The following is a 21,179-nucleotide window of genomic DNA, read 5'->3' on the forward strand; positions in this document are numbered from 1 at the left end:
AAAAAAAAGATGAATCAATAAAAAACATTATTATTTGAAGACCTAATATACACACAGACACACCAGAGTGTATTTTATAATGCTGTTTATTCTCACAATTGGTTACATTGATAAAGTGTACAAATCAGTGAGCAGCAAACGGAAGCTGACACATCCATCTGTGGGAAAATGGAGTGTGTGTGTTTGTTTGTTGTTGTTGTTTATGTGTGTGAGCTTGACAGAGACACTGGGAGTCCACTGCTGTTACCATCCTCCTCCTCCTCCTCCTCAGACCAGCAGTGGACCTCCAGCTCTCAGGGCACTGTACAGGGTGAAGATATATTCCTTTATCTGCCTTTTTTCTGCAAAGCGGAGCTTGTTGTTGTAGCATTGTGAGTTTAACCAGGGACTGAGACAATGACACTGAGTCAAGAGACTTTTACTTGCCCCAACTAATAAAATCAGTATATACCTTTATAAAATAGAATAAATAAAATAAAAAATATTTCTGTTCAGTACATACAGTCGCTCTTTCAACCATCCCAAGGGCATGCAAGGCTTTTTACGACTTTCCATTTCTCGAGATCAAAAGAATGCATAGATAATTGCTCAGTTAAATTCAGTATCAACTTAATTGACAACTGTGAAAATTTCCAAATCGCCTCTCCTGTTTTCCATTATTTGCTCTCGTTATTATTCTTATCTACAACAATGTATATCAGTATTTTACACTTTGGCCATTTGGTGAGTTCTCAAAAAAGGCATTTCATTTCGAGAAAATCATAGAAAACTAAAAGACATTCAAAAACAATGAAAAGATAGCTTATAACAATGATTAATGCCAAATATTACATTAAATGAAATTATATACACGACAGATTTAAGTCATCTCATTCACATTTCAACATCCTCGTGACAAAAGAAGGTGATGTGGCTGAGTTTTCTCAACTAAATCTCAATTTCACTCCTGGTTCCGTCCTTTAAATGTAGAGTTTAATATGAACAGATGTCAAAGCGAGACAAACCTTCAGCTGAGACGATCTGACCGTTCACTAAGTCCTGTCCCTGCTGTGGAGCTTTACCTTCCTCACACAACACACAACGGAGATTACAATGAAATTCTCAGTCATGAAATAAAGGTTCTTTTTTTTTCACACAGACGTAAACAAAAAGCAGCACTATTTTGCACATGCAAACAGGGCAGGAACATGTCCATTGATAAAAACTAAACAGAACTATGTGTATGACTGACTTAATGTGAAACAAAAAAGAACTGCTATAAACAGTAAAATTAGAGTATTCACTTCTATTGATGCGAGTAGGAGCCATCTTGATTTCTTATGTCAGGGTGAGTGGGGTTTCTCTGACTTTCCAAGTTGGAAATCTGACGTTCCAGTTGAAACTTCAGACTAGAAACTCTGAAATTCAGACTTCCAAATACAACTGGAACGCACCATGAAAAGTACAGTACAGTATTATGACTTCTTTCTAACATAATCCTTGGAAGACAACACAGTGGGAAGATTTAGGTTTTACATCCAGGTTGAGATAATTAACCCACAGGGTGTTTTAACAACACACTGTGCTGACTCCTACTTCTGCTGATTGATAAAAAGATTTTTAATCAATTCCTCAAGCTGAGAATCTCTCTCTCTCTGTCCAGTTAGCTGGCTGGCAGCCATCTTTGTTCTGATTCATAAACAGGTTAATAAGTTTTCTTTACCCATCCAGATGGTTAAAGAAGTCTTTGAGGATTCAGGAAATGCCTCCAGAATAACAGCAAGTGTTTCTACCTGATTACATGCTCCCTGCCTTTGGAAATAATGCTAAATTAATTATTATTATTAGCCAGGCATGGTGTTTGACATTTACTTTATAGATAATTTTGGCTTTTGGAAAGATGACAACAAAAAGAAATCACCATCCAAACAGTTTCTCTTTCTACAGCCCTATCTGCTCTGTTTCTTCATGAGGAGAAATCCAAAGCTTGACAGGTGAGATCTAGCAAACAGTCACATGTTCAGCATCTACATCCAACAGAAATGTCTGAGAACCTCACCAGTCATCACCATACACCCAAGCTTGTCAGATATATGATAAAGAGGAGCCAGGAGTGAATAACTGAGATTTGTGCGAGAAAAAAAAAACACTCAAAAAAACCCAGCAAAAAGCATGTGATCTTGTGGCACTGATGAAAGCAGATGTACAGTTGAGTAAGAAAGAAACACAGAAGGCGCATTCAAGTGAACAGAACCCTGGAGACAGATAGATAGCAGCCCAGGAAAGTCCTGTTGTTTCGAGTGTCTCTCTGTTGGCTTTCCTCTCAAAACAGTCGAGGCTGGAGATAAAATCGCACTCTCTTCTTCTCACCTCCTCACAGTTCAGACAAAATCATCTCAACCACACCCCAGGTATAAAAACACATTCCTCAAGTCTTCCTCCTTTCTTCTTCTTCGTCTCGTACGCCGCCAGTCCCCTTTTATTAGTGGACATGAAGTCTCTGAGGACTGATACTGAGGTGGGATTTAAAGTCAAATTTCCTCCAGCATGTGTATCAAAGAGCAGCAGCAGCAGCAGCAGAAACATGCTGACGTCTCCTGCGAGTGGAGCAGCAGTCTGTTTTACCAGAAAGCAGAGGGGAACAGAGGAAACGGGGGAGGGGGGGTAACACTGTCCATCCCTGCGTCTCTTCTCTTCCTCCATTTATGGCTATCATCTGTCATTTTCCGAGGGATAACAGAAGAAAAAAAAAAAAAGTAAATGGAAAGCATACGTGGGATGTTTTCGGGTGAAAGGTCACCGCTCGTTTTGACACTCCAGACTGATTCTTGCACAGCTGACGACAAACAAAGAGCTGGATAAACAATGTGGCTTCTGATTTCTCACCCCTTCAGTCTCTGAAAGCAGCAGCAGTGTATTGATATCGTCTAGAATGATTCACTTCTCTATAAAAAGTTCATGCAGGATCAGGTGAACAGGTGAGTGTGTGTGGGCCAGATCTCTTTAGTCCGCAGCAGCTCTCGTGATTCCTTCCTTCCTTTTTACCTACTCACATTTATGAGGATAAGGAGAAAGAGGGACAGAGGGTGAAGCCACTACAGACTAACAGGACAATCAGGTGAATGACAGGGGAGTATGGCCCGGTGAGCGAGGTCATGCTGGCAGCACAGGCACAGACACAAATACAATAAGAGCGTGGAGAGATCAGCAGTTTGGGGGCAGCTTCCTACTTCTTCTTCGGTTTTTGCTCTCTTTTTCCGTCACTCCTTCTCTGCACTGGAGTTACTTCTATGTACATCGACGCCAGGTTTCCTGCGGTTGTTCCTTCTCGATGTTCGGTTAGTCTTTGAATTGCTGCTCGAGAGCTGATACAACTCTTGAGGTGTGTGATCTCCAATTAGCTCCAGAAAAAGCGAAGGAATCGTGACAAAAAACACAAAAAAACCCCTTGGGATTTTGCTGTGTGTGTCAGTGGTTACTAGGGTCTGTGGTGGCGGCGACTGGGGTTTTTTGGCAGCGATGCGACTAGTTACCATGGTGACTGTGGAGGTGCGGGGGGTTGGTAGTGCTTCACCGTTGGTTACTGTGGTAACTCGGTGACAGGTCTCTTCTGTTTGAGGGTGTCGATGAGAGACAGGACGCCTCGCTTCACGCTGGTCGAGACCCGACGGGACACTGAGTCACCAGGGGGCGACGAGCCGCAGGCCTTCTGGGAGGGGGGGCGTGCGACCAAACACTTCTGGTACCGCAGCTGAGAGAGAGAGAGAGAGAGAAAGAGAGAGAGACATAGTGTAAATAATAGAGAGTTACACCTGCTGAGTGTTTGACTGTTGAGGTGAGAGTGAGAGAGAAGCTGGAGTGGTGCAGGCTGTGATCAATAGTAATGATTGATGAATCTTGTCACTGTGAATCAGTTTTAGTGTGTGTGTGTGTGTGTGTGTGTGTGTGTGTGTGTGTGTGTGTGTGTGTGTGTGTGTGTGTGTTCATATATCCAAAGTTCTGATGTGTGATCAATAGCCAAGCCAGCAGCCGACTAATCTTGTGACTCACACCTCCACTAACGGGCTGCGTTATAGCAGAAACATCACAGAGGGCAGAGTCTGGGCAGTGATTACAGACATTAAAATGACAAAATAAAAACAATGTAAAGGTATTATGAGTTTACTAATTCAATGTACACATGTCCTCTCTGCAAAGCTGTAAACAACAAGTAATATGATCTAAAACACTTGGAAAATCTATACCGGACAACCTGCGAGGACGTTCCTGTCAGAGACAAGAGATGCTGAACTCACTATATTTTAACTTTAGGTGGTCTCTCCTGATTTGAATGCAACAGAGCTTTGACAGAGAGTCCCATTACAACCTGAATAGAACATATGGGGTTGGACGGTAAAACCCCCATCTGTCAAGACTGAAAAACTAAAGCTAAGCTAAAGGCGAGGACATTCACTCACAGAGGGGACATTCACTCACAGAGAGGACATTCACTCACTGGATGACCTTGGTTTATACAGAATCTGCAACATTTGGTACCTTAAGTTCAATTAGGAATGAAGGAACCCTGTTCATAAGAGTGCAGCAGATTCTTTTATTTCTTAACTGACCCAGTGAGACTCAGCTCAGAGAATTTGTATTTCCAGCTCTGCGTCCTCGCTCGGTGACTCACCATACAAGCTGCCTGCACGGCCTCGGACACGCTCCCGGCGTTGGGCTCGCACCAGAAGACGTGACAGTCGAAACGATGCCCGCCCGCGTCCATGATGAAGGCGAACGTGTGCACGTCACGTCCCACACCCATGAAAGACAAGAAACGAACACGACACTCCACCAGCACTTCCTCTTCGTCCTGGTCAGAAACATTGGAGGACATGCATTTATAATTCACATTTATTTGCATTTAGCTTCATTAACTGTTCTTCTGAGATGTGGGAGAAACAAAAGAAGATTGTACAGAGAAAGTACTTAAAGGCTTTCAAATACAGAAGAGCTGCCCAGTAAAACTGCAGCCTCCTAATAAACAGGTCCACTGGAGCAGCTGGGCTTTAAGTGTCTTTCTGTTAAAGCTAAGAACCATAACTTATTTAAATGAAAGGGTGCAAAAAAAGTAATTTTTTTGTCATCTGCATGGTCGAACATTGTTAAGACTTTACATGCAGATTAAACCTGAGTAGAGCTGCTGCAGCTCGGTCTCATTACTCTGGGCAGCAGCTTGCCACCTGTTCTGGCTGACAGTGTCAATAAAGTCTGTTCAGTGCAGAGCAAAAGTGCCATGTTTTCCACCATTTTTGTAGTTTCACACGTTGAAACAGAAAAGTGCAGAGGCAGCAGTTACATCTACAGCCCTGTCATAAATTCATGGTCTTTATCAGAGCCCTTTAACAGAACCTGCATCAGCATCATGTATTTGCTAAACAGCAGGGAGGGGACAATCTCTGCCGTCTTTGCTGGTGCCTCATTTTTACTACCTTTCACTACAGAAGAGGGCAACAATACAGGAACTCATGAATCTCAGCCTAAAGAAAAAATGATGGATGTCTTAAGTGCTAGAGTTGAAGGCAACTGGACTTTTTTTTAGGTTCCTTGAAAACGTTTCACCTCTCATCCGAAAGGTCTCCTCCATTCTGAAAGCTGATGGGGGAGTCCCTGGTATTTAATCGTGCATCTGAGATACGTTTGAAACAGTTCACAGTTATGGCTTAACGTCACGTTTTTTAGTCTCAGACCATTAACAAGCTACTGGGGGGAAACAGGGGGGAGTTGTTGTGTGTCTGACCTTGTCTTTGCTGATAGTGACAGTAGCATCTGCCACATTGAGAGCTACTGGAGTCCAGTCCTCTTTGTTGGAAGAGCCGATTAGACTGTCTATAGCTCCGTTCAGTATGTCCATACCTGGACCAGCAGATGTTAAAAACAAAACAAAACATAAACATTTAAATTAAAAACACACTTTGCATCTCATTACACTGTGTATTTATGTGAGTGTTTGTGTGTTAAACCAACCTATTGGTCTGGCCACAGGCATCATCCCAAGGTAGAGCACCTGAAACTTCTGAACCAGCTCTGTCTTTGGTGTGGGGAACTCTGCTGGGGAGAAGCCGAAACACACATTTAAAAGGTGCTCATATGAATAAACATTTAACTTCATGTAAATAATGACCGTTTTCAGAGGGCTCCTCCAGTGTAACCTGCCAGTTTAATAACTGGACACTCACTGCTGCCTCACTGGCATCTGTATCTAAATGTCACAACATGTTTAGTCGCTCTGGTCCTTGTGTTTGTTTGGTTTTCTTTAGCATTAATCACAAAAAGTCATTTTTTTTAATTCTCCCATCTGAAATAGGAATCTCTCCATGCAATGCACAGGAAGTCATCGTCAGGCAAAGCCTTTAATTAGTTCCTTCATGCCTACAAAACAGCTGTTTGTTTAAATATAAACTATTTGTGTTTATGTGAGCTACATCTGTCTGGTTCCATGTCTGCTCTGTAAATTTCATCAAATGGAAATCAGATAATAAACACTGGCACATTATGCTGCTGCACTGGACCATCAACTCCTCTGTAAACTGCAAACAATTGTTAATGGGACCCTGTGGAGTTTCTGACCACGATTAGAGCTGTGGAGCATGAAGAGTATATGAAGAGTAGTAACGTGTGAAGGGCAAGGAAGAAGAATACAAGCAAGTAAATTTGTATGTAAACAATGCAGGATTTGAAATATGCAAAAGTACATTTTTAAAGGGGAAGGAAGTGGATTTGAAGGACACATGAAAAACATTTTGTAAATATAAACTGATTGTAATGGTTGCATCGGCCCAAATACAGGACAACCCTGAATATAAGATGACCCCCCTTTTCCAACATCTGTCTCTGTCTCCAAGGAGAACAGTCTTCATCACTGAAGCCTTTTCTCTCATGTAGATGAAACTTGAAATATGCATCACATTTTTATATCTTTGTTATCTGTGCTAAAGCAGCTTTAAACAAACATGGCGGACAACAATGTCTCTTGTTTGCCTGTGCTTCTGTCTTCAACCAGCTTGTTTCCTGACTGTTTATCGTACTGTTCCACATGACAATCCACATGTGCTCAGCTCTCCTCGGTGTTCCCCCCCGCATAACCGGATTTCTGACCATAAATATTGAACATGCTTAATATTTATTGGAGCGGCCCAGATCATCTTCCTGGCAGATCGGGGAGGGTAAAATCACTCTGAACACACCTCACACCACAGGAAAATCTGACAAGATAATCTTTAGTTCCATCAGATAATCAGACCTTTGCTGACTTTGAGCAGGAGGGGGGATTTATTATCTTTTAGTGTGTACCCCACCTATGTGGTCAAAATACTTTTCTCTGACAGAATCTTTCAGACTGTCTTTTTTGAGCTTGTCATCTGTGACAGCTGTAATTTTCTCCCTGGTTCACCTCTGCAGTCAAGACGTTGGGAGACGCTGGTATTGAGAAATCAAACCGGGCCAAGGAAATACTTTCAGGGCTGACTACTCTGAAACTCTGAAACTAACTTCACTCTAACCAGACTTGAAGCATCTGCTAGCCGAGCAACATTAAGGCTACAAACAACCCACAATGTAACAGTATAGAGAAAAAAAAAGTCTCACATTGGTGCTAATATGGTGAAAACACAGTAGATTTTCTGCTCTTACAAATGACCAGAAAAGATAACTCATTTGCATCTACCTTTGTGTCATTAACTACTGTTTGTATGAAGCCTACCTTGTAAAGGGAGGTCTAGTCCTGCCTGCATCCTGTCCTGGAGAGAGCCTCCTGCCATCGCTTTGGCATTCTTTCTCTCTGTCATTATCTGGAGGAGAGACAGAGGGAGAGAGAGGAGATACAGGAACATGAGGAAATGGTGAGCAAAAACAGAGCAGAATTGTTTCACCGTGACAGAGACACAGGGGAGAGGAGGAGGGTGAGGAGACAAAGAGAAAAATGTGTAACAAGATGAGGGAGGGAGGGAAAAAAGATGAAAGAGTCAACAAGAAAGAGCTGAGGAAAAACCTAGGGCAGCTTCACCCCTGATACTGTCATACTGTCTTTCCATTTCACCTGGGGAGCACCCACCCACACACACCCACCACCCACACACACACACACACACACACACACACACACACACACACACACACACACACACACACACACACATTAACCAGGTCACACTCCTCTTTTCAAAGCAGGGTGAAATCATTTTCCTGCAGTGCTTTCCAAATACATGCAAACACAGAACCACACAAATTAAAACAGAAAAAATCATCCATATACACATTTATTCACACTCACACACACACACACACAAGGGAACACCACACATAAATTACACATGTCCTTAATCAGAGGAAATCTGGATCTCAGCAAACCCTGCTGTGACCAGAGGAAGGGAGTTACTTACTCTGATTTAAGAGAAGTCAGGGTTGACAAACCTCAGTTGCCTCAACTTGTGTTTAATGGTTAAGATGTCAGTCAGTGGAGTCGGCGTTAACTTAGATTAGTCTGTGCGCGTGCAGTAAAGGGGTGTGTTTGGCAGATGAAAAATGGACGTTAATTCTGTTGGTTTATGAGGAATTTAAAGAGACCATAACTAGGGTTGCAAACTTCTGGGAATTTTCATAGATTAAAACTTTCCGTATGAATTAACAGGAATAAGTTGGAAATCTGCAGCATAATCTTGGTTAAAACAACCAGATTTAATGCAAATTCAGTTGATTCTACCCTGCATTGTGCATCCCTCCATCACAAGCACAGATCATTTCTAGAATCCTGCACACTACAGCCATGCTGTATGCTGCAACTGCATCTGAGCCCACTGACTACAACCAGTCAACTAAGTTTTTATGATGATGGGGTAAATATATTTGCTCTCTGGTATTAAAGTTTAACTAAGAAAAAAAATAATCAAAATGTGTTTAGAAAGTAGCTAGCTAATAGATAAATAGATAAATCAGATATGCTAAATGTAAGCTAGCTAACACCAGGTTTCTGTTAATTTTATTCAACATTAGTGGGGTTTTTTTTGTTCAATGAAAGAATCGATTTAAGTTTAAGACCTCAGTTAAAACCTATCCACCTTTCATAGTACAGGTTAATCAGGAAGTTACACCCGACGTCACTGAGTTACTCCTGAAGTTACCCTGATAACTCGCTTTGTAATACAGGCCTCAGTTCTTTGCCTTTCTTTATTTAGCCTCCTCTTTATTAAACAGCCGCTGTGCTCTATAATATAGGCTGACTGTGAAATGTGGGGCAGTAAGTATTTGCATGAAGGTTGTAAAGAAGGACAAATGGCTCCTTCTCCCTCTTAAAAAAAATGACACTTCAAGAGCAAACAGTTAAAAAGTTAGTGGTCATAACAGGATATGCAGGCACCAGAAGGAAAGTTAAAAAGACCTGAACCCTTAAAAACTTTTTAATGCGACATCGAAGTGACTTCAACACCAAATTATTAGTCTACATAAATAAGGAAAGCATTTAAAAGATCTTTTCCCACATTGGATTAAAATTATAAAGCTATAAATGTGGTTTATTGGGGTGAAAAGGAAAGTCTATTAATTCCAAGCGGGTTAAAAACATGGTTTGAATAGTGTTCTTCTAACCCTCTTTGCATTCATGTGTAATTTCTCTGAGAGTGGACTGAAAATATATAACAGTGTTTAGGGAGGAAAATACTTTGCACTGCCTGAAATTTAGATGAGTTTAATCTTGTTTGATTGACTGTGCAAAGATTGAACTGAGTGAGCAGACTGCAAATATGGGCATTTTGTTTTGGAAGTGGGTGTCTTTTCCTCCAACAAGTTGACACTTCAGTTGACTCCCAAACTTCATGGCCTCATGTCTGCACACCCTCCTCCTCCTCCTCCAGCCCGAAGCACTCACCCGGGAGCAGATCTCATGCAGGCTGGTGGCGATGGCTTTGGCTGGCGTGTCACAGCGGAACACATGACATTTCAGGATCCTGGTGTTTTTATCCCTCGCCACATATGCAAAGTCCCTGGGAGAGAGGAGGAAAACACGGAGTTAAAGAAGATGCACAACAGGAAGAAGGGGAAAGAAAGAGATGAAGATGAGAGGAGGACTAGTTTCGGTGCTACTTGGCGACATGAAAGATAAATGAGGAGGCAGGTCTGTGTGTCCAGTTTTGAGACTGACAGCTCTTGGGGACGACATGAGAAATGAGCTGACCTTTATCAGTCTGATGAACACAGCACACACACACATATATATACACACACAAATGCTGGTCGATGGACCCCAAGAGATCAATAGAGCAGCGTGATGCAAGAGGGAGCTAAACAGAGTGACAGCAGGGAAGAACTTCCCCCTGGGCCCAGTGGAGCCGAAAACAATTTAACTCCGACGAATAGAAGGAATGAAAAGAAAGAAGTAGACTGAGGGAGAGAGAGGAATGAAGATGTTGAATACTATGAAGAGGAAATATAGCTGCACCAAATTAAACCGGCACAGATTTACGTCATTCAAAAATGCACATAAAACCCAATTTCTGTAACTTCCCTCAAGATGTCTGCTTCAATATGCAGCGCAATAGGAAACACATGCCTGAGGGTTAACAAGATTTCTGCGCCCAGACCCTGAGGGACACTCTCCACAAAAGATTACTGCGTATGTGCATACTTTAAAAAATTGCTTGTAGACAGAGGACAGTGGAGGTCACTTTCATTTCCTACATCTCTTATTATGTGTGTGTGCACAACAGTTCAGTACATCAAGAGCCACTTTAAAGAAAAAAAAATGAGATGTAGAGGAAATTAAACAATAAGGGATGAAAGAGATGATGGAGAGATGAAAGGAAGGAATGTGTTTACCTCTCTCTGTGTCCAGGGAAGCAAGAAAGAAAAGGCAGACAGTTAGTAGAGGAGAAATTCTTTGAACAAACCCCCTGCTGCAGGACATGAGGGAAAAGTGACAAACAGACCCACTGACACACATAGACAATCATTCATTTCATATACCATCCCCTTGAGTATGTGTGTGCAGGGTGAGGGGCTGCAGCGCAGGGTCGCAGCAGCACTGCAGGTTAATTTTCATGCATACTTAACCTTGAAGTAAAACACTTGAATATGGCACAAAAAGGAAAGAGAAAAAATAGGAGGAAGATATTCTGGTTGGGTGAAATTAGCTTTAATTGGCTGCTGATGGTTTGTGTTTCCTAAAAGAAATAAAAGTCACATAAAAAGAAAAGAAGTTACTGAAAGGAGGAGGGGGAAGGAATATAATGAGGGGAAAAGTGAAATACTGGGGGAGGAAATTAGAAGTGAACGGCGACAATGTACACGATAAAGATAAAAGCAAAAAGTCCAGGGCAGAATAAAACACTCAGATGAGGAGAGAAGATAAAAGTCAGAGGAAAGAGGGGGAAAGGGAGAGGGGGTGATATGTCATTTTGAATATAATCTTATCATCATGCAGACGACCCTGAAAATGTCAAGGTTGCTGTGGGAATCTGTAATCTCTGTGGTGATAATGAGTTTCGTGGCACGTGGGGGGGGGGGGGGGCATGCCGATCTTTAGCACGGGTGGATCCAAAAGAGCGAATGAGTGTGTGATGGAGAGAGAGATGGCGATAAAGGGAGAATCCCTGCTACTACCTAACATTTTTTCCCCAACTGAAAAGTCAACAACCCATAATTAAATAAAAACAGGAGGAAATTTCTGCACAACAGCTGCTGGTATTTTTACATTGCTACACACGTTTTAGTGTACGTTAAGTATTTAAATAGAAACAGAGGAGTGAATTTTGGATGCAGGTTGATTCCAAATACTTCTCCTTTTTTCACACCCTATAGATTTAGATTAGCACAACTCCTTTATCACATTATCTTTTCATAATTAGCTCCCTCATTTAACCACCCAACCACGAGCAAAGAATCACACACCAGATTTTTACAGTCCACCTGAGTTCCTGTAAAAATTAGAATGTGTACACCTCGCACCAGCTGAAAAAATCCAGCCCCAAACTACACGCTCAGCAACAAAATCCCTCCGGACTGAACGCTCAGCGCTCATCTATGGCTTCTCTTTTTTGTTTCCTGCTACTTTATAATAAAAGTAAAAGAAAAATGTATAGTAAAATAAAGACAGACAAATATACTCACAGTAGTTTCAGTGTTTTCCTGTTTTTACCAGGTAATCCTGTATCCTGTTCAGCTCGTGCACACACTCCCACTCAACCTGTCTGCTCCACACGCAGCCAGCACTAACCTTACCTCCCCCTCTGGCAGCTTCATCCCCCCTCTCTCCCTCCCTCTCTTTCCTGCCAAAACCCCTCTCTCCTCTCCTCCCTCCCTCTAAACCATCTCCTCTCCTCTGCCCCCCCCCACCTCCTCCTCCCTCTGCTGCAGTTGAGGTATTCCCACTGCTCTCGCTCCTCCCGCTGTATGTAGATGTGGAGAAATAAAGGTTAAGCGCTCGGAAAACACAAGATCGTAAAGTTATAAACGTATTGTAACATACACCACTGCATGTATGTGTGTGAGTGTGAGTGAATGAGGGAAGAGGTAGATCACTGGGGCAACAGGATTCTGCAGCTCTGCTTATGCCGAGAGCTTTTAGCTTTCTCCTGAGTGCACTCATGCCTTTGCGTTTGTCTGTATGTGTGTGTGTGTGTGTATGTGTGTGTGTGCGTGCATACATGTGCAGGCATGTGCCAGCTCCAATTATACACCAGCTACAAACGATTCCACTCCACATCACCCAGCTGTGCCTGATAACCTACATTCGGTATCTTCTCATGCATGCATGCAGCAGCGGCAACAGAAGCAGCAGCAGTGCACAGCGCCCTCTACTTGTTTTCAAGCAGCACAACCACACTGCTGTTTATTTAAGAGATCGATTTTAATCTTCATACGTCAGGGAGAAAGGCTTGTGAGGCTCATTTGCTCTTAGTTTTCCCTTCACATCAAACACAGAAGCAGCAGCGACAGTTTACCGCCGAGCTGAGGTGAAAGTGAGGGACTGATAATCAGGTGGGGATTTGTGGTGAAAGAGAAGAAAGGCCATTCTCCCTCTCATCCTCCCCTTTGTGCTGATGAATTAATCTTTCAATAGTATCCCCTCATCATCAATCATTAACTCCTCTCTCCTGTCTGTCACCGAACCACGAGTCTGCTGCCCTCGATTGTAACCCTGACCTTTTACAGAGTGCGTGTGTGAAGCACCACTGACTTCATTTAACTGGTGATTATCAAATAAAGTATTTAAAAACTTAAAACTAAACAACAAAAGGATATTACACCCCAGGGAGTCATGAATCAGAGGACTGGTTAACAACACTTGAATATTTCAGAATCTTCAGAGACATTAAAGGTGATTTAGAGCACAGTATTCCCAATCATTTGTAATCCTGAAGACAAAACAAAAGGGGATTTATCAGTTTTCAAAGGGGAAAAAAGTAACTAACCTTCCATTGTCCCGGCCAACGCCCCAGACCCGGATACTTGCAATTGGCTGAGAGTGAAGCACGCTGCGGTCCATGGGGTCGACAAGGTTCAGCATATTATTTTCCAGCACCAGATACATGTCTTTCCCCTGAATACACACACACACACACACACACACACACACACACACACACACACACAAACTCTTCAGTTCTCATCACAAAAACATGCAATCCTTATTTCCTGCAGCTCAGGATGTTGCAAAAAAGTAGTCCTTTAAAGGTCAGGTGCTGTCTTTTACTTGCCTATAAAATATATTTGCCTGCGTGCATGTGCATGCATGGTGTGTGTGTGTGTCCTCTGGCTTTGAAGGCCTCTAAATAAATTATCAAACCCTTAAAAAAGAGGGGGTGGGTGATGAAAGGTTATTGAAAGAAGGATGAAGCTCTGTCTGTCTGTTCTGTCGCTTCACATTAAACACAACCACCGCAGAGAGAGGAAAAGACTTCGCACCGCCGCTGTACTTTGCTCTCTTCACTCCTCCCTCCTCCCTCCATCTCTTGACATACATTTCAGCAGACTGTTGTCCCTTCTAACTTCTGTTTGCCCTACCCTCGCTCTTTATTCATCCTCTTAATACAAGTGCTCCTCCTCCCCAGATCCTTTACTTCCAACTTGTCACCTTTTATTTTACACCCAAAAACAAAAACACGTAAAACACACATTAACCTCTCCCTCTCTCACCTCCCCCCAGATGCCGACAGTGTCTCGGATGTCATTCTTGCAGTAGGACAGCTGTCGGATGCAGTTGTTAACGGCGACGCTGCTCTTTCCAGGAGCCAAGTCCTCCTCAGCCATCTCCACCCATCCCAGAGAGCGCACTGCAAAACACTGGAGGAAACACAAATAGGCCAAGTGATGATACTGTTACATATACAGAACAGAACTTACAGGCAGTGCACTGCAATTTGCACACTGATAAGCAGCTGTTTTAGTCTCATCAATCCAAAATGAAAACACTGATCAGACATCACACAATACCACAGGCAACTGTGGGCCGATAGCCAATGCTGACAAAAATAACAAAAAAACTCACTTTCAGCTCCTTTTTCTGTACAAAAACCTGTTCATGTTCATTTACCCTGGAATAACAGTACTTCAGCTACACTAACTTAATGTGTAACGTCACAGTCTGTAACAATCTAATCATTTGTAAGACGCACCTTTATTTTGAAATTCCCCTGTCACGTCTTTCTCCTCCAAACAAAATGCAAGTGGTGATTTGATGCAGAAAATGTCGCTATATCTGAAGGTGTAGTTTGTAGCTATGAAACAGGAAGACAGTATCACAAAACAATATCTTGTTTGTGACTATATAAACTAAACTAAATAAGAATAAGGTTTACACAATGTCTTGTTTACAAAAATACAAATAGGTTTAAATTTAATGTTCTTTTAGTTTTCTTTAATAGAATGTAAAAAATTCAAGGTTTATATAGTGAACAGTAGGTCTATTTTTATTAAAAGAGAAGATTGTTTTTCATTTAAATTTCTGGTTGAGCTCAGGAATAAAAATATTAAACGATGTTAGTGGCTTTTTGTGATTTGTTATGTTTGGAAGTGACTGCGTTAAATCGTCAGATGATATTGTCTCATATGGCTTCTGAATCAAATCGAATTGAAATCGTATCATAGCAGACTTTGTGATATCGGCAAACATCAGATCGTGATGAAACTCAGGTCAACAGATGAAGACAACAAAGTACTGTCAGTGGATAGATAGGAAGAGAGGAAGAGGAGAGAGACCCATCCATCTGTCCTCATCAACTATTCATTTGATTTCAGCAGTCCATTCAGACAGGGTGCTGCACACCACAGAGAGACAAGATGAAAGAGGTCACAGAGGGAAAGACAAAGACAGACGTGACACAGAAAACTAAGTGATCACGGTAACCAGTGGCGTTGAGGTTTGTTGTGGGAAAACTTGTTTCCATCGTGGATCAAATGTCCGAATCAAACAGATAAAACATGCACATTTCACAGCAGGAGGTGCAGTGACACCACATCTTTGCTGTGGGGATGTTTCAGACTGCTGACTTAAGCTGAGTAAGGCTCAACGATCCCACATTTCCTCTTTTCATGTTGCCACAAGTCTGGTGAAAGTTGTGTCACTGATCCAGACCAGCAGGTGGTAGCAGCTACATGCAGCGTTGATTATGTTTCATGTGAATTATAAAAACATGTGTGCTCCCTTATGAGGAGCACACTAATAATTTGAGGTTTTGTTAGAAACTGCTGTCGAGTGAGGTCTTGCTTCTTCTTTCTAGTTGGAGAGAGACCGATCTTGATACTGCAGTGGGCTATTTGCTGCCGCTGATGTGTGTGTGTCAGAGTGTGTTACCAGACCAGATGCCCTGACTGTAGGTCTGTGTTTGTGTCTGGTATTCATCACAATGTCACTGTTGCTAAGGATTGTGAATTTCTGCCAGACAAACACACAGAGGAAAAACAGACACAAGACAGCCAAATCAGCACCACGTCATCAAGCCGAGTGTTGGCTTTAAACTCTAATCTGCAATACTTTAGATCTATTCAGCCATCTGTGGGAACAATACACACAAACAGACACACACATACCTTGGAATGTATTGTCCCGCAATCTGCTGCGGGCTGTGACTGGACAGATAAATAATTAATCTATTTTTCAGTTTAATTAGTTGGATTGTAGGTTGAATTTCTACCTTGGGCTGACATTTGCTGGAAACAGTATCAGCCAAGCGGGTGCGAGCAGTCTGTTTTATTGAGCCTGATCCTTGATTAAAAGTTTAAATGTCTCATTTGAATCTTCGGGTTTGGATGTTAAAGTGGCTCCAGTAATTAATGCACCAATGTGGCATGCAGTATGGAGCTTTAATTCTCCGTCTCACCACTCGGGGGCAGTGTTGTTTGAATCTCTCTAACCTCAGAGGCGCATGGACAGCCACCATGGTAGACACAAACAACACTGGTAAACAAACAGGGTGAGAACATCAACTAAAATATACATCTTTTCAAAACAAGAAGAAACGTCTGCTGGAGAAGTCACAATGCAAAAAGCTGCATGTTTTGCAACACAAAAATATTATAAAAAGGAATTTTAAACCACTTAAAATTCAGGAAAATCTACTGTATATGCATTTTCTTGACTGATAAATTGTAAAAGCTGCAGAGCGATGTGAATTATGATGTTATCTGCTTTAGATAAACATGCAACCTGCAGGCTTTGGACTGAATTTAAGTTGAGGTAAAGGCTCCTTACCTTTGCTTCTGGATCACTGTTGACACTGCTAGACTCCTCTTCTTCTGCTGCTGGACGGTTCCTGAAAAAAAAAAGGTTAAGAAAAGTGTAAAACAGGATGCAGTTATATTACCACTGCAACCATTAGCTACTCTGTTAACAAGGTTCCTGTCCTGTGTGTGAATTTACCGAGGCAACAGGCAGTCATTACACTAATAGCGAACATGGAGCCATTTCCTGAGTAGAAGAACTAACTTCCTGCTTTGTCTGACCTCACTCAAACACTGATTTAAGACAAGATTAGAGAAGCTAAGTAGACAGAGACCAAGAGTGAGAGAGAGAGAGCTACTGTAGGTGGAAAACTTTTTATAGTTAATTTGAACTCTGGTGGCTCAGTGTTGTGTGTTTTTTTTTTTTGGTCTGCTCCTGTGTCTGTGTATGCACAGGTATTTTACCTTAGTTTAAGTGATGCGTAGCGAAGTGTAGCACCCTCAAACTCCTTCAGACTGGGGTCAGGGTTCACCGTGGCTGCCTGCAGGTCCTGGTGCACACAGGAGACATTATTAGAGTGTAAAATGACACCAGAATAACTCCAACATCTTTGGCAAAAAGGGCTTCCAGCTTAAAGCCCCTTTCACACATGTAACCTGTAAAATTTTCTGGGTTTAACAGCGACTTTAGTCGTTTCCAAAAAAATCAAGCGAGGCTGCTTTCTGTTATTATGGCCTTAAACTGCAGGAAACTCTTGGTTTTGTTTTATATCTTTGTCATATATATATATATATATATATATATATATATATATATATATATATATATATATAATTACTTCATATTTTTATGGTAATGCAGTTTAAAGTGGTCCGGATATATTTTAATAACCTTCTCTTTGGGGTTGCAAATTTCCAGAAACTTTCCATGGGAAATTTAACTAATGGGAAATACATGGGAAATATTGAATTAGAATTTAGAAATGAACTAGAAATTTGGGGTAATTTATACAAACTGTATCATATACAAACATAAATATAAACATTTTGTTTTGTCATAAGCAGACATGATCAAATATATTTACCCTGATAATATCATAGTTGACTGGATGTAGTCCATGAGCACAAATGCTGTAGTGTGCAGGGCTCCAGAAATGATCTGTGCGTGTGATGGAGAAATGCACATTGCAGAGTAGAAATTCAACTGAACGTGAATTAAATCTGGTTGTTTTAACCAAGATTTTGCAGCGAGATGCTTTTTTTTTTTCAGCTACATTTATGTTCCCTGTTACAAGCTAACCTGCAATTTAGCAAATTTCCAGTTTATTCTTGTTAATTCCCATGGAAAGGTTCCATCCCTGAAAATTCCTTTTGCAACCCTACTTCTTTTATTGTAGGAGAACTCAAAGTCAGATTATTCTTATAATCTGTGTTTGTTTATTGTTGACAAAATAGCTGGTGAGTCTAGATCTGTTTGGCATTTTCAAATGTGAAACTTCCTTCTGTTACATAAAACTCCACAGTCTCTTTATGATTTAATTTTCCTACTAAAACCAAAAAGAACTGCATTCTTTTCTTGGTGTTTTTGCTCCGATTAGAGCTGTGGCAGATGTCCAGAAACTTTACCAGGCCGTGAACCATCTTACTGTCTGAGCATCTTAAACAAACATCACTTCAGCTCCTGTTCCGACACAACACAGATAAGTATAACTGCCCTAATAGTCACAGGTTACAGGGGCATGTGGGAGAGGGGCTGAAAAGACACAAACCTGGCAGAAACCAAATGTAAATATTACAACCCCCACACAGCATATGCCAGCATGCATCCAAGTGTGGGCAAAATCCCCTTCTCTGGATGGAGAAAATGGTGTTGGTGTATTATGTGTAATGGGGCATGCTGCATCAAGGAAAAGAAGTTGACACGTAGTATGTACACACACTTCTGTGCCAGCAGGAAGGAAAAATTATGTAGTATTTTAGCCGAATAAGTAAAGAAAGAAACAACCTGTTGAGTATGTTGCTGCAGCCAGATAACAGATGTTCTGAGGCATGACAAAATGCTGTGGTTGGTGCAGTTACATTTATGTTGAAGCATCAGCCACACATGCTTTTGCCCAGGCAGTGAATTTCTAGCACATAACACATAAATGCACACACTCAGAGAGAGTGGGTGAGGTTAGACCAAGGACAAGACTCATTGACATTGAGCGCATTATACTTGCCTTCCACACCTCACTATCAATCTTTCCGCCAAAATCACTCCACACCTGTTTCTACATACAGCATTAAAACACACACACACACAGTGGTGGGGTCAAGGGTGGGAGGGGAGCGAGGGAAGAAAGACAGAACAAGGCTGTTAGCTAACTAGCTCACTCCACGCTGAGTGTCTGTTGCAATAAGGAGCAACCCAGCAAAAACATTTCTTAAATGAGAAGCTGTCGATCAAGACTTTAATATGTTTTTTCAAATGTTTCTTGCTCTTATTGAACATTCACCTCATAACTGAGAATCAACTGATTCTTGATTAGTATAAAAACAGACATAGAGTAAATCAGTGCTTATTTGGACAGTGACACTTTTTGTTGTTTTCACACGATGGCTTTGACTTTCAGCTTTAATACTGTCGATGCACTGTAGACTCAGGGTTTATGTTTCACAGTTTTTGTCCATGAATGTCCACAAACTGTTTTGAGGTTGTGAATTTTTTATTGTCCCTTCTGTGCATTAGCAACCACTGCAACCTCATAGTCGTTTTATTTTAAATCAAACACATTGAAGTACAGAGCCACAACAAATGAAAACGTGTCACTGTCCAAATACTTGCTGACAGCAGTATAGACATACATCATATATAAAGTAATATACACACATACAGATGCTATAGGTGTAATTGTTTTTTTATCTGTGCCCCCAAACACCTATTTACACACAGAGAGAAAAAATATTAAGGGGAACAGGATGTGGAAAGTTTTAAAATATCCCACCTTGTCTTCATCTTCAAGATGAGAGCGACACTCTGGATCAGGCACCCCCTGCAGAGATGCGGAACGAGGCTAAAGAAAGAAAGAGGGACAGACATAATGTGAATCTAGAGGACATGTTACTCCACCACGTCTGCCATTTTGGCTCTTATGTCACTTGGCTAATACTGGAGCAGCCTGCTGCAGGTCAGACGCTCCAGATAGATGTGCCAGGATTAGATTCTGGCACATCCATCTGTCAACATCAGTCCATTCTCACTGGATCAATATTTTATCTACACCACGCTCTTCTCTATAAATCTCCTCTCTCCGTTTCCCTCCATCATTCTGCATGATTGACTGATTGATTGACTCAGTGTTCCTGCATTCCTGGAGTATTGATGGTCCTCTCTCTCGCTGTGTCTCTGCCTCTGCCAGGCTGTCTTATCGCATATTTCTGCCAATCCTCCACTAATCTCAGTCAGAATGAAAATATACCATCAGACAAATACATCCTTCTGTCTCAAATACCACATCGAGGTTATAGTTCAGAGATATTTCCACAGAAAAACAGGACTCACAAAGTAGCAGCTGTTGACAAATCCACATGTGGGGAGGGTGGGTTCATGAGTGGAGAGAGGCTCCACTGAACTGTCGGAGGTGGTGCTGCCTGAGCGAGTTGACGCCCTAAAGAAGACCTCTGCCTGGCACGACTACATACAAACACACACACACACACAAAAGCACAATTATTAGATGCTGTGACTGACTCTAAGGAAATGGCAGATTTCTGAGGAGACTGAGCTTTTATATTTCACTGAGGAAACATGTCTTGCTGAGATTGTCCTGTAAAAAATGACCACACACATTGTTTGTGCAAGCATCTTATTACGACCCACAGTAACTTCTTCTTAAGCGACATCTGGTGGCCGTAGTAATTATGATATCTATTGAGTAGATGTAGTATAAATGGCAAAACATTCATGCTAGAAAGTGGTTGGGTCAAACAAGCATGGGACCCCAACCCTAACCCTAGCCTAAGCCTAACCTGGTATTTTTCATGCCTAAACCTAACCAAACAGAGATCCTTCATTAATGTTATTATTGTTATCATGAAGACAAAGCTCTGGAACGCCTGTTGCTTATGGCCGGCATGCTGCCACACAGCAACACATCCTGCTGCAGGTAGCGGCAGTACTTTAGGAAACGGTCTTCTTAGTCATATTTAAGTGTAGGAACAAACGACTAATGTGGTTGTATGAGTTGGAAAACTTGGTCCCGCAGCTGGAACACATGCAGTATATAATTAACTGTTTCTCTATCACGAAATGTAATTTATATCTGCATTTGCTTCATGTAAAATACTAAAAATAAAATTAGGCTTTTTAGATCATAGAGATAGTAATGCTGCTGGAAGAAGAGCAGTGAGCTCTCATGCATTTCCAACATGCAATATCCATGTGTTATATCAGCCACTCTCATATTTATTCTCTGTTGTGTGCAATTTCATTAAGCTTCGAATGAACATTTTCATTTTCAGCAGTTATAATG

General features: G+C 41.6%; 1 protein-coding gene across 3 annotated transcripts in view; it reads right to left on the minus strand.

Moving 5' to 3' along the window:
• Positions 1–68: 68 nt before the first annotated feature.
• Positions 69–21,179, minus strand: part of apbb2b (amyloid beta (A4) precursor protein-binding, family B, member 2b) — a 45,874-nt gene continuing 24,763 nt past the window's right edge. For 2 of the 3 annotated variants that reach the window (XM_018695778.2, XM_018695782.2), the window contains 13 exons: positions 20,210–20,341; positions 19,653–19,721; positions 18,888–18,938; positions 17,131–17,216; positions 16,697–16,757; positions 14,143–14,289; positions 13,419–13,546; positions 9,878–9,992; positions 7,718–7,805; positions 5,983–6,066; positions 5,756–5,871; positions 4,649–4,828; positions 69–3,730 (listed from right to left, as the gene is read on the minus strand). In XM_018695778.2, coding sequence (XP_018551294.1) covers positions 3,560–3,730; positions 4,649–4,828; positions 5,756–5,871; positions 5,983–6,066; positions 7,718–7,805; positions 9,878–9,992; positions 13,419–13,546; positions 14,143–14,289; positions 16,697–16,757; positions 17,131–17,216; positions 18,888–18,938; positions 19,653–19,721; positions 20,210–20,341 — 1,428 coding nt within the window. In that variant the 3' untranslated portion in view covers positions 69–3,559. The remainder of the gene's footprint in view (positions 3,731–4,648; positions 4,829–5,755; positions 5,872–5,982; positions 6,067–7,717; positions 7,806–9,877; positions 9,993–13,418; positions 13,547–14,142; positions 14,290–16,696; positions 16,758–17,130; positions 17,217–18,887; positions 18,939–19,652; positions 19,722–20,209; positions 20,342–21,179) is intronic. The other variant, XM_018695779.2, reaches the window with a different exon arrangement.

Source organism: Lates calcarifer, linkage group LG5 (assembly GCF_001640805.2).
Source record: "Lates calcarifer isolate ASB-BC8 linkage group LG5, TLL_Latcal_v3, whole genome shotgun sequence".
NCBI lineage: Eukaryota > Metazoa > Chordata > Actinopteri > Centropomidae > Lates > Lates calcarifer.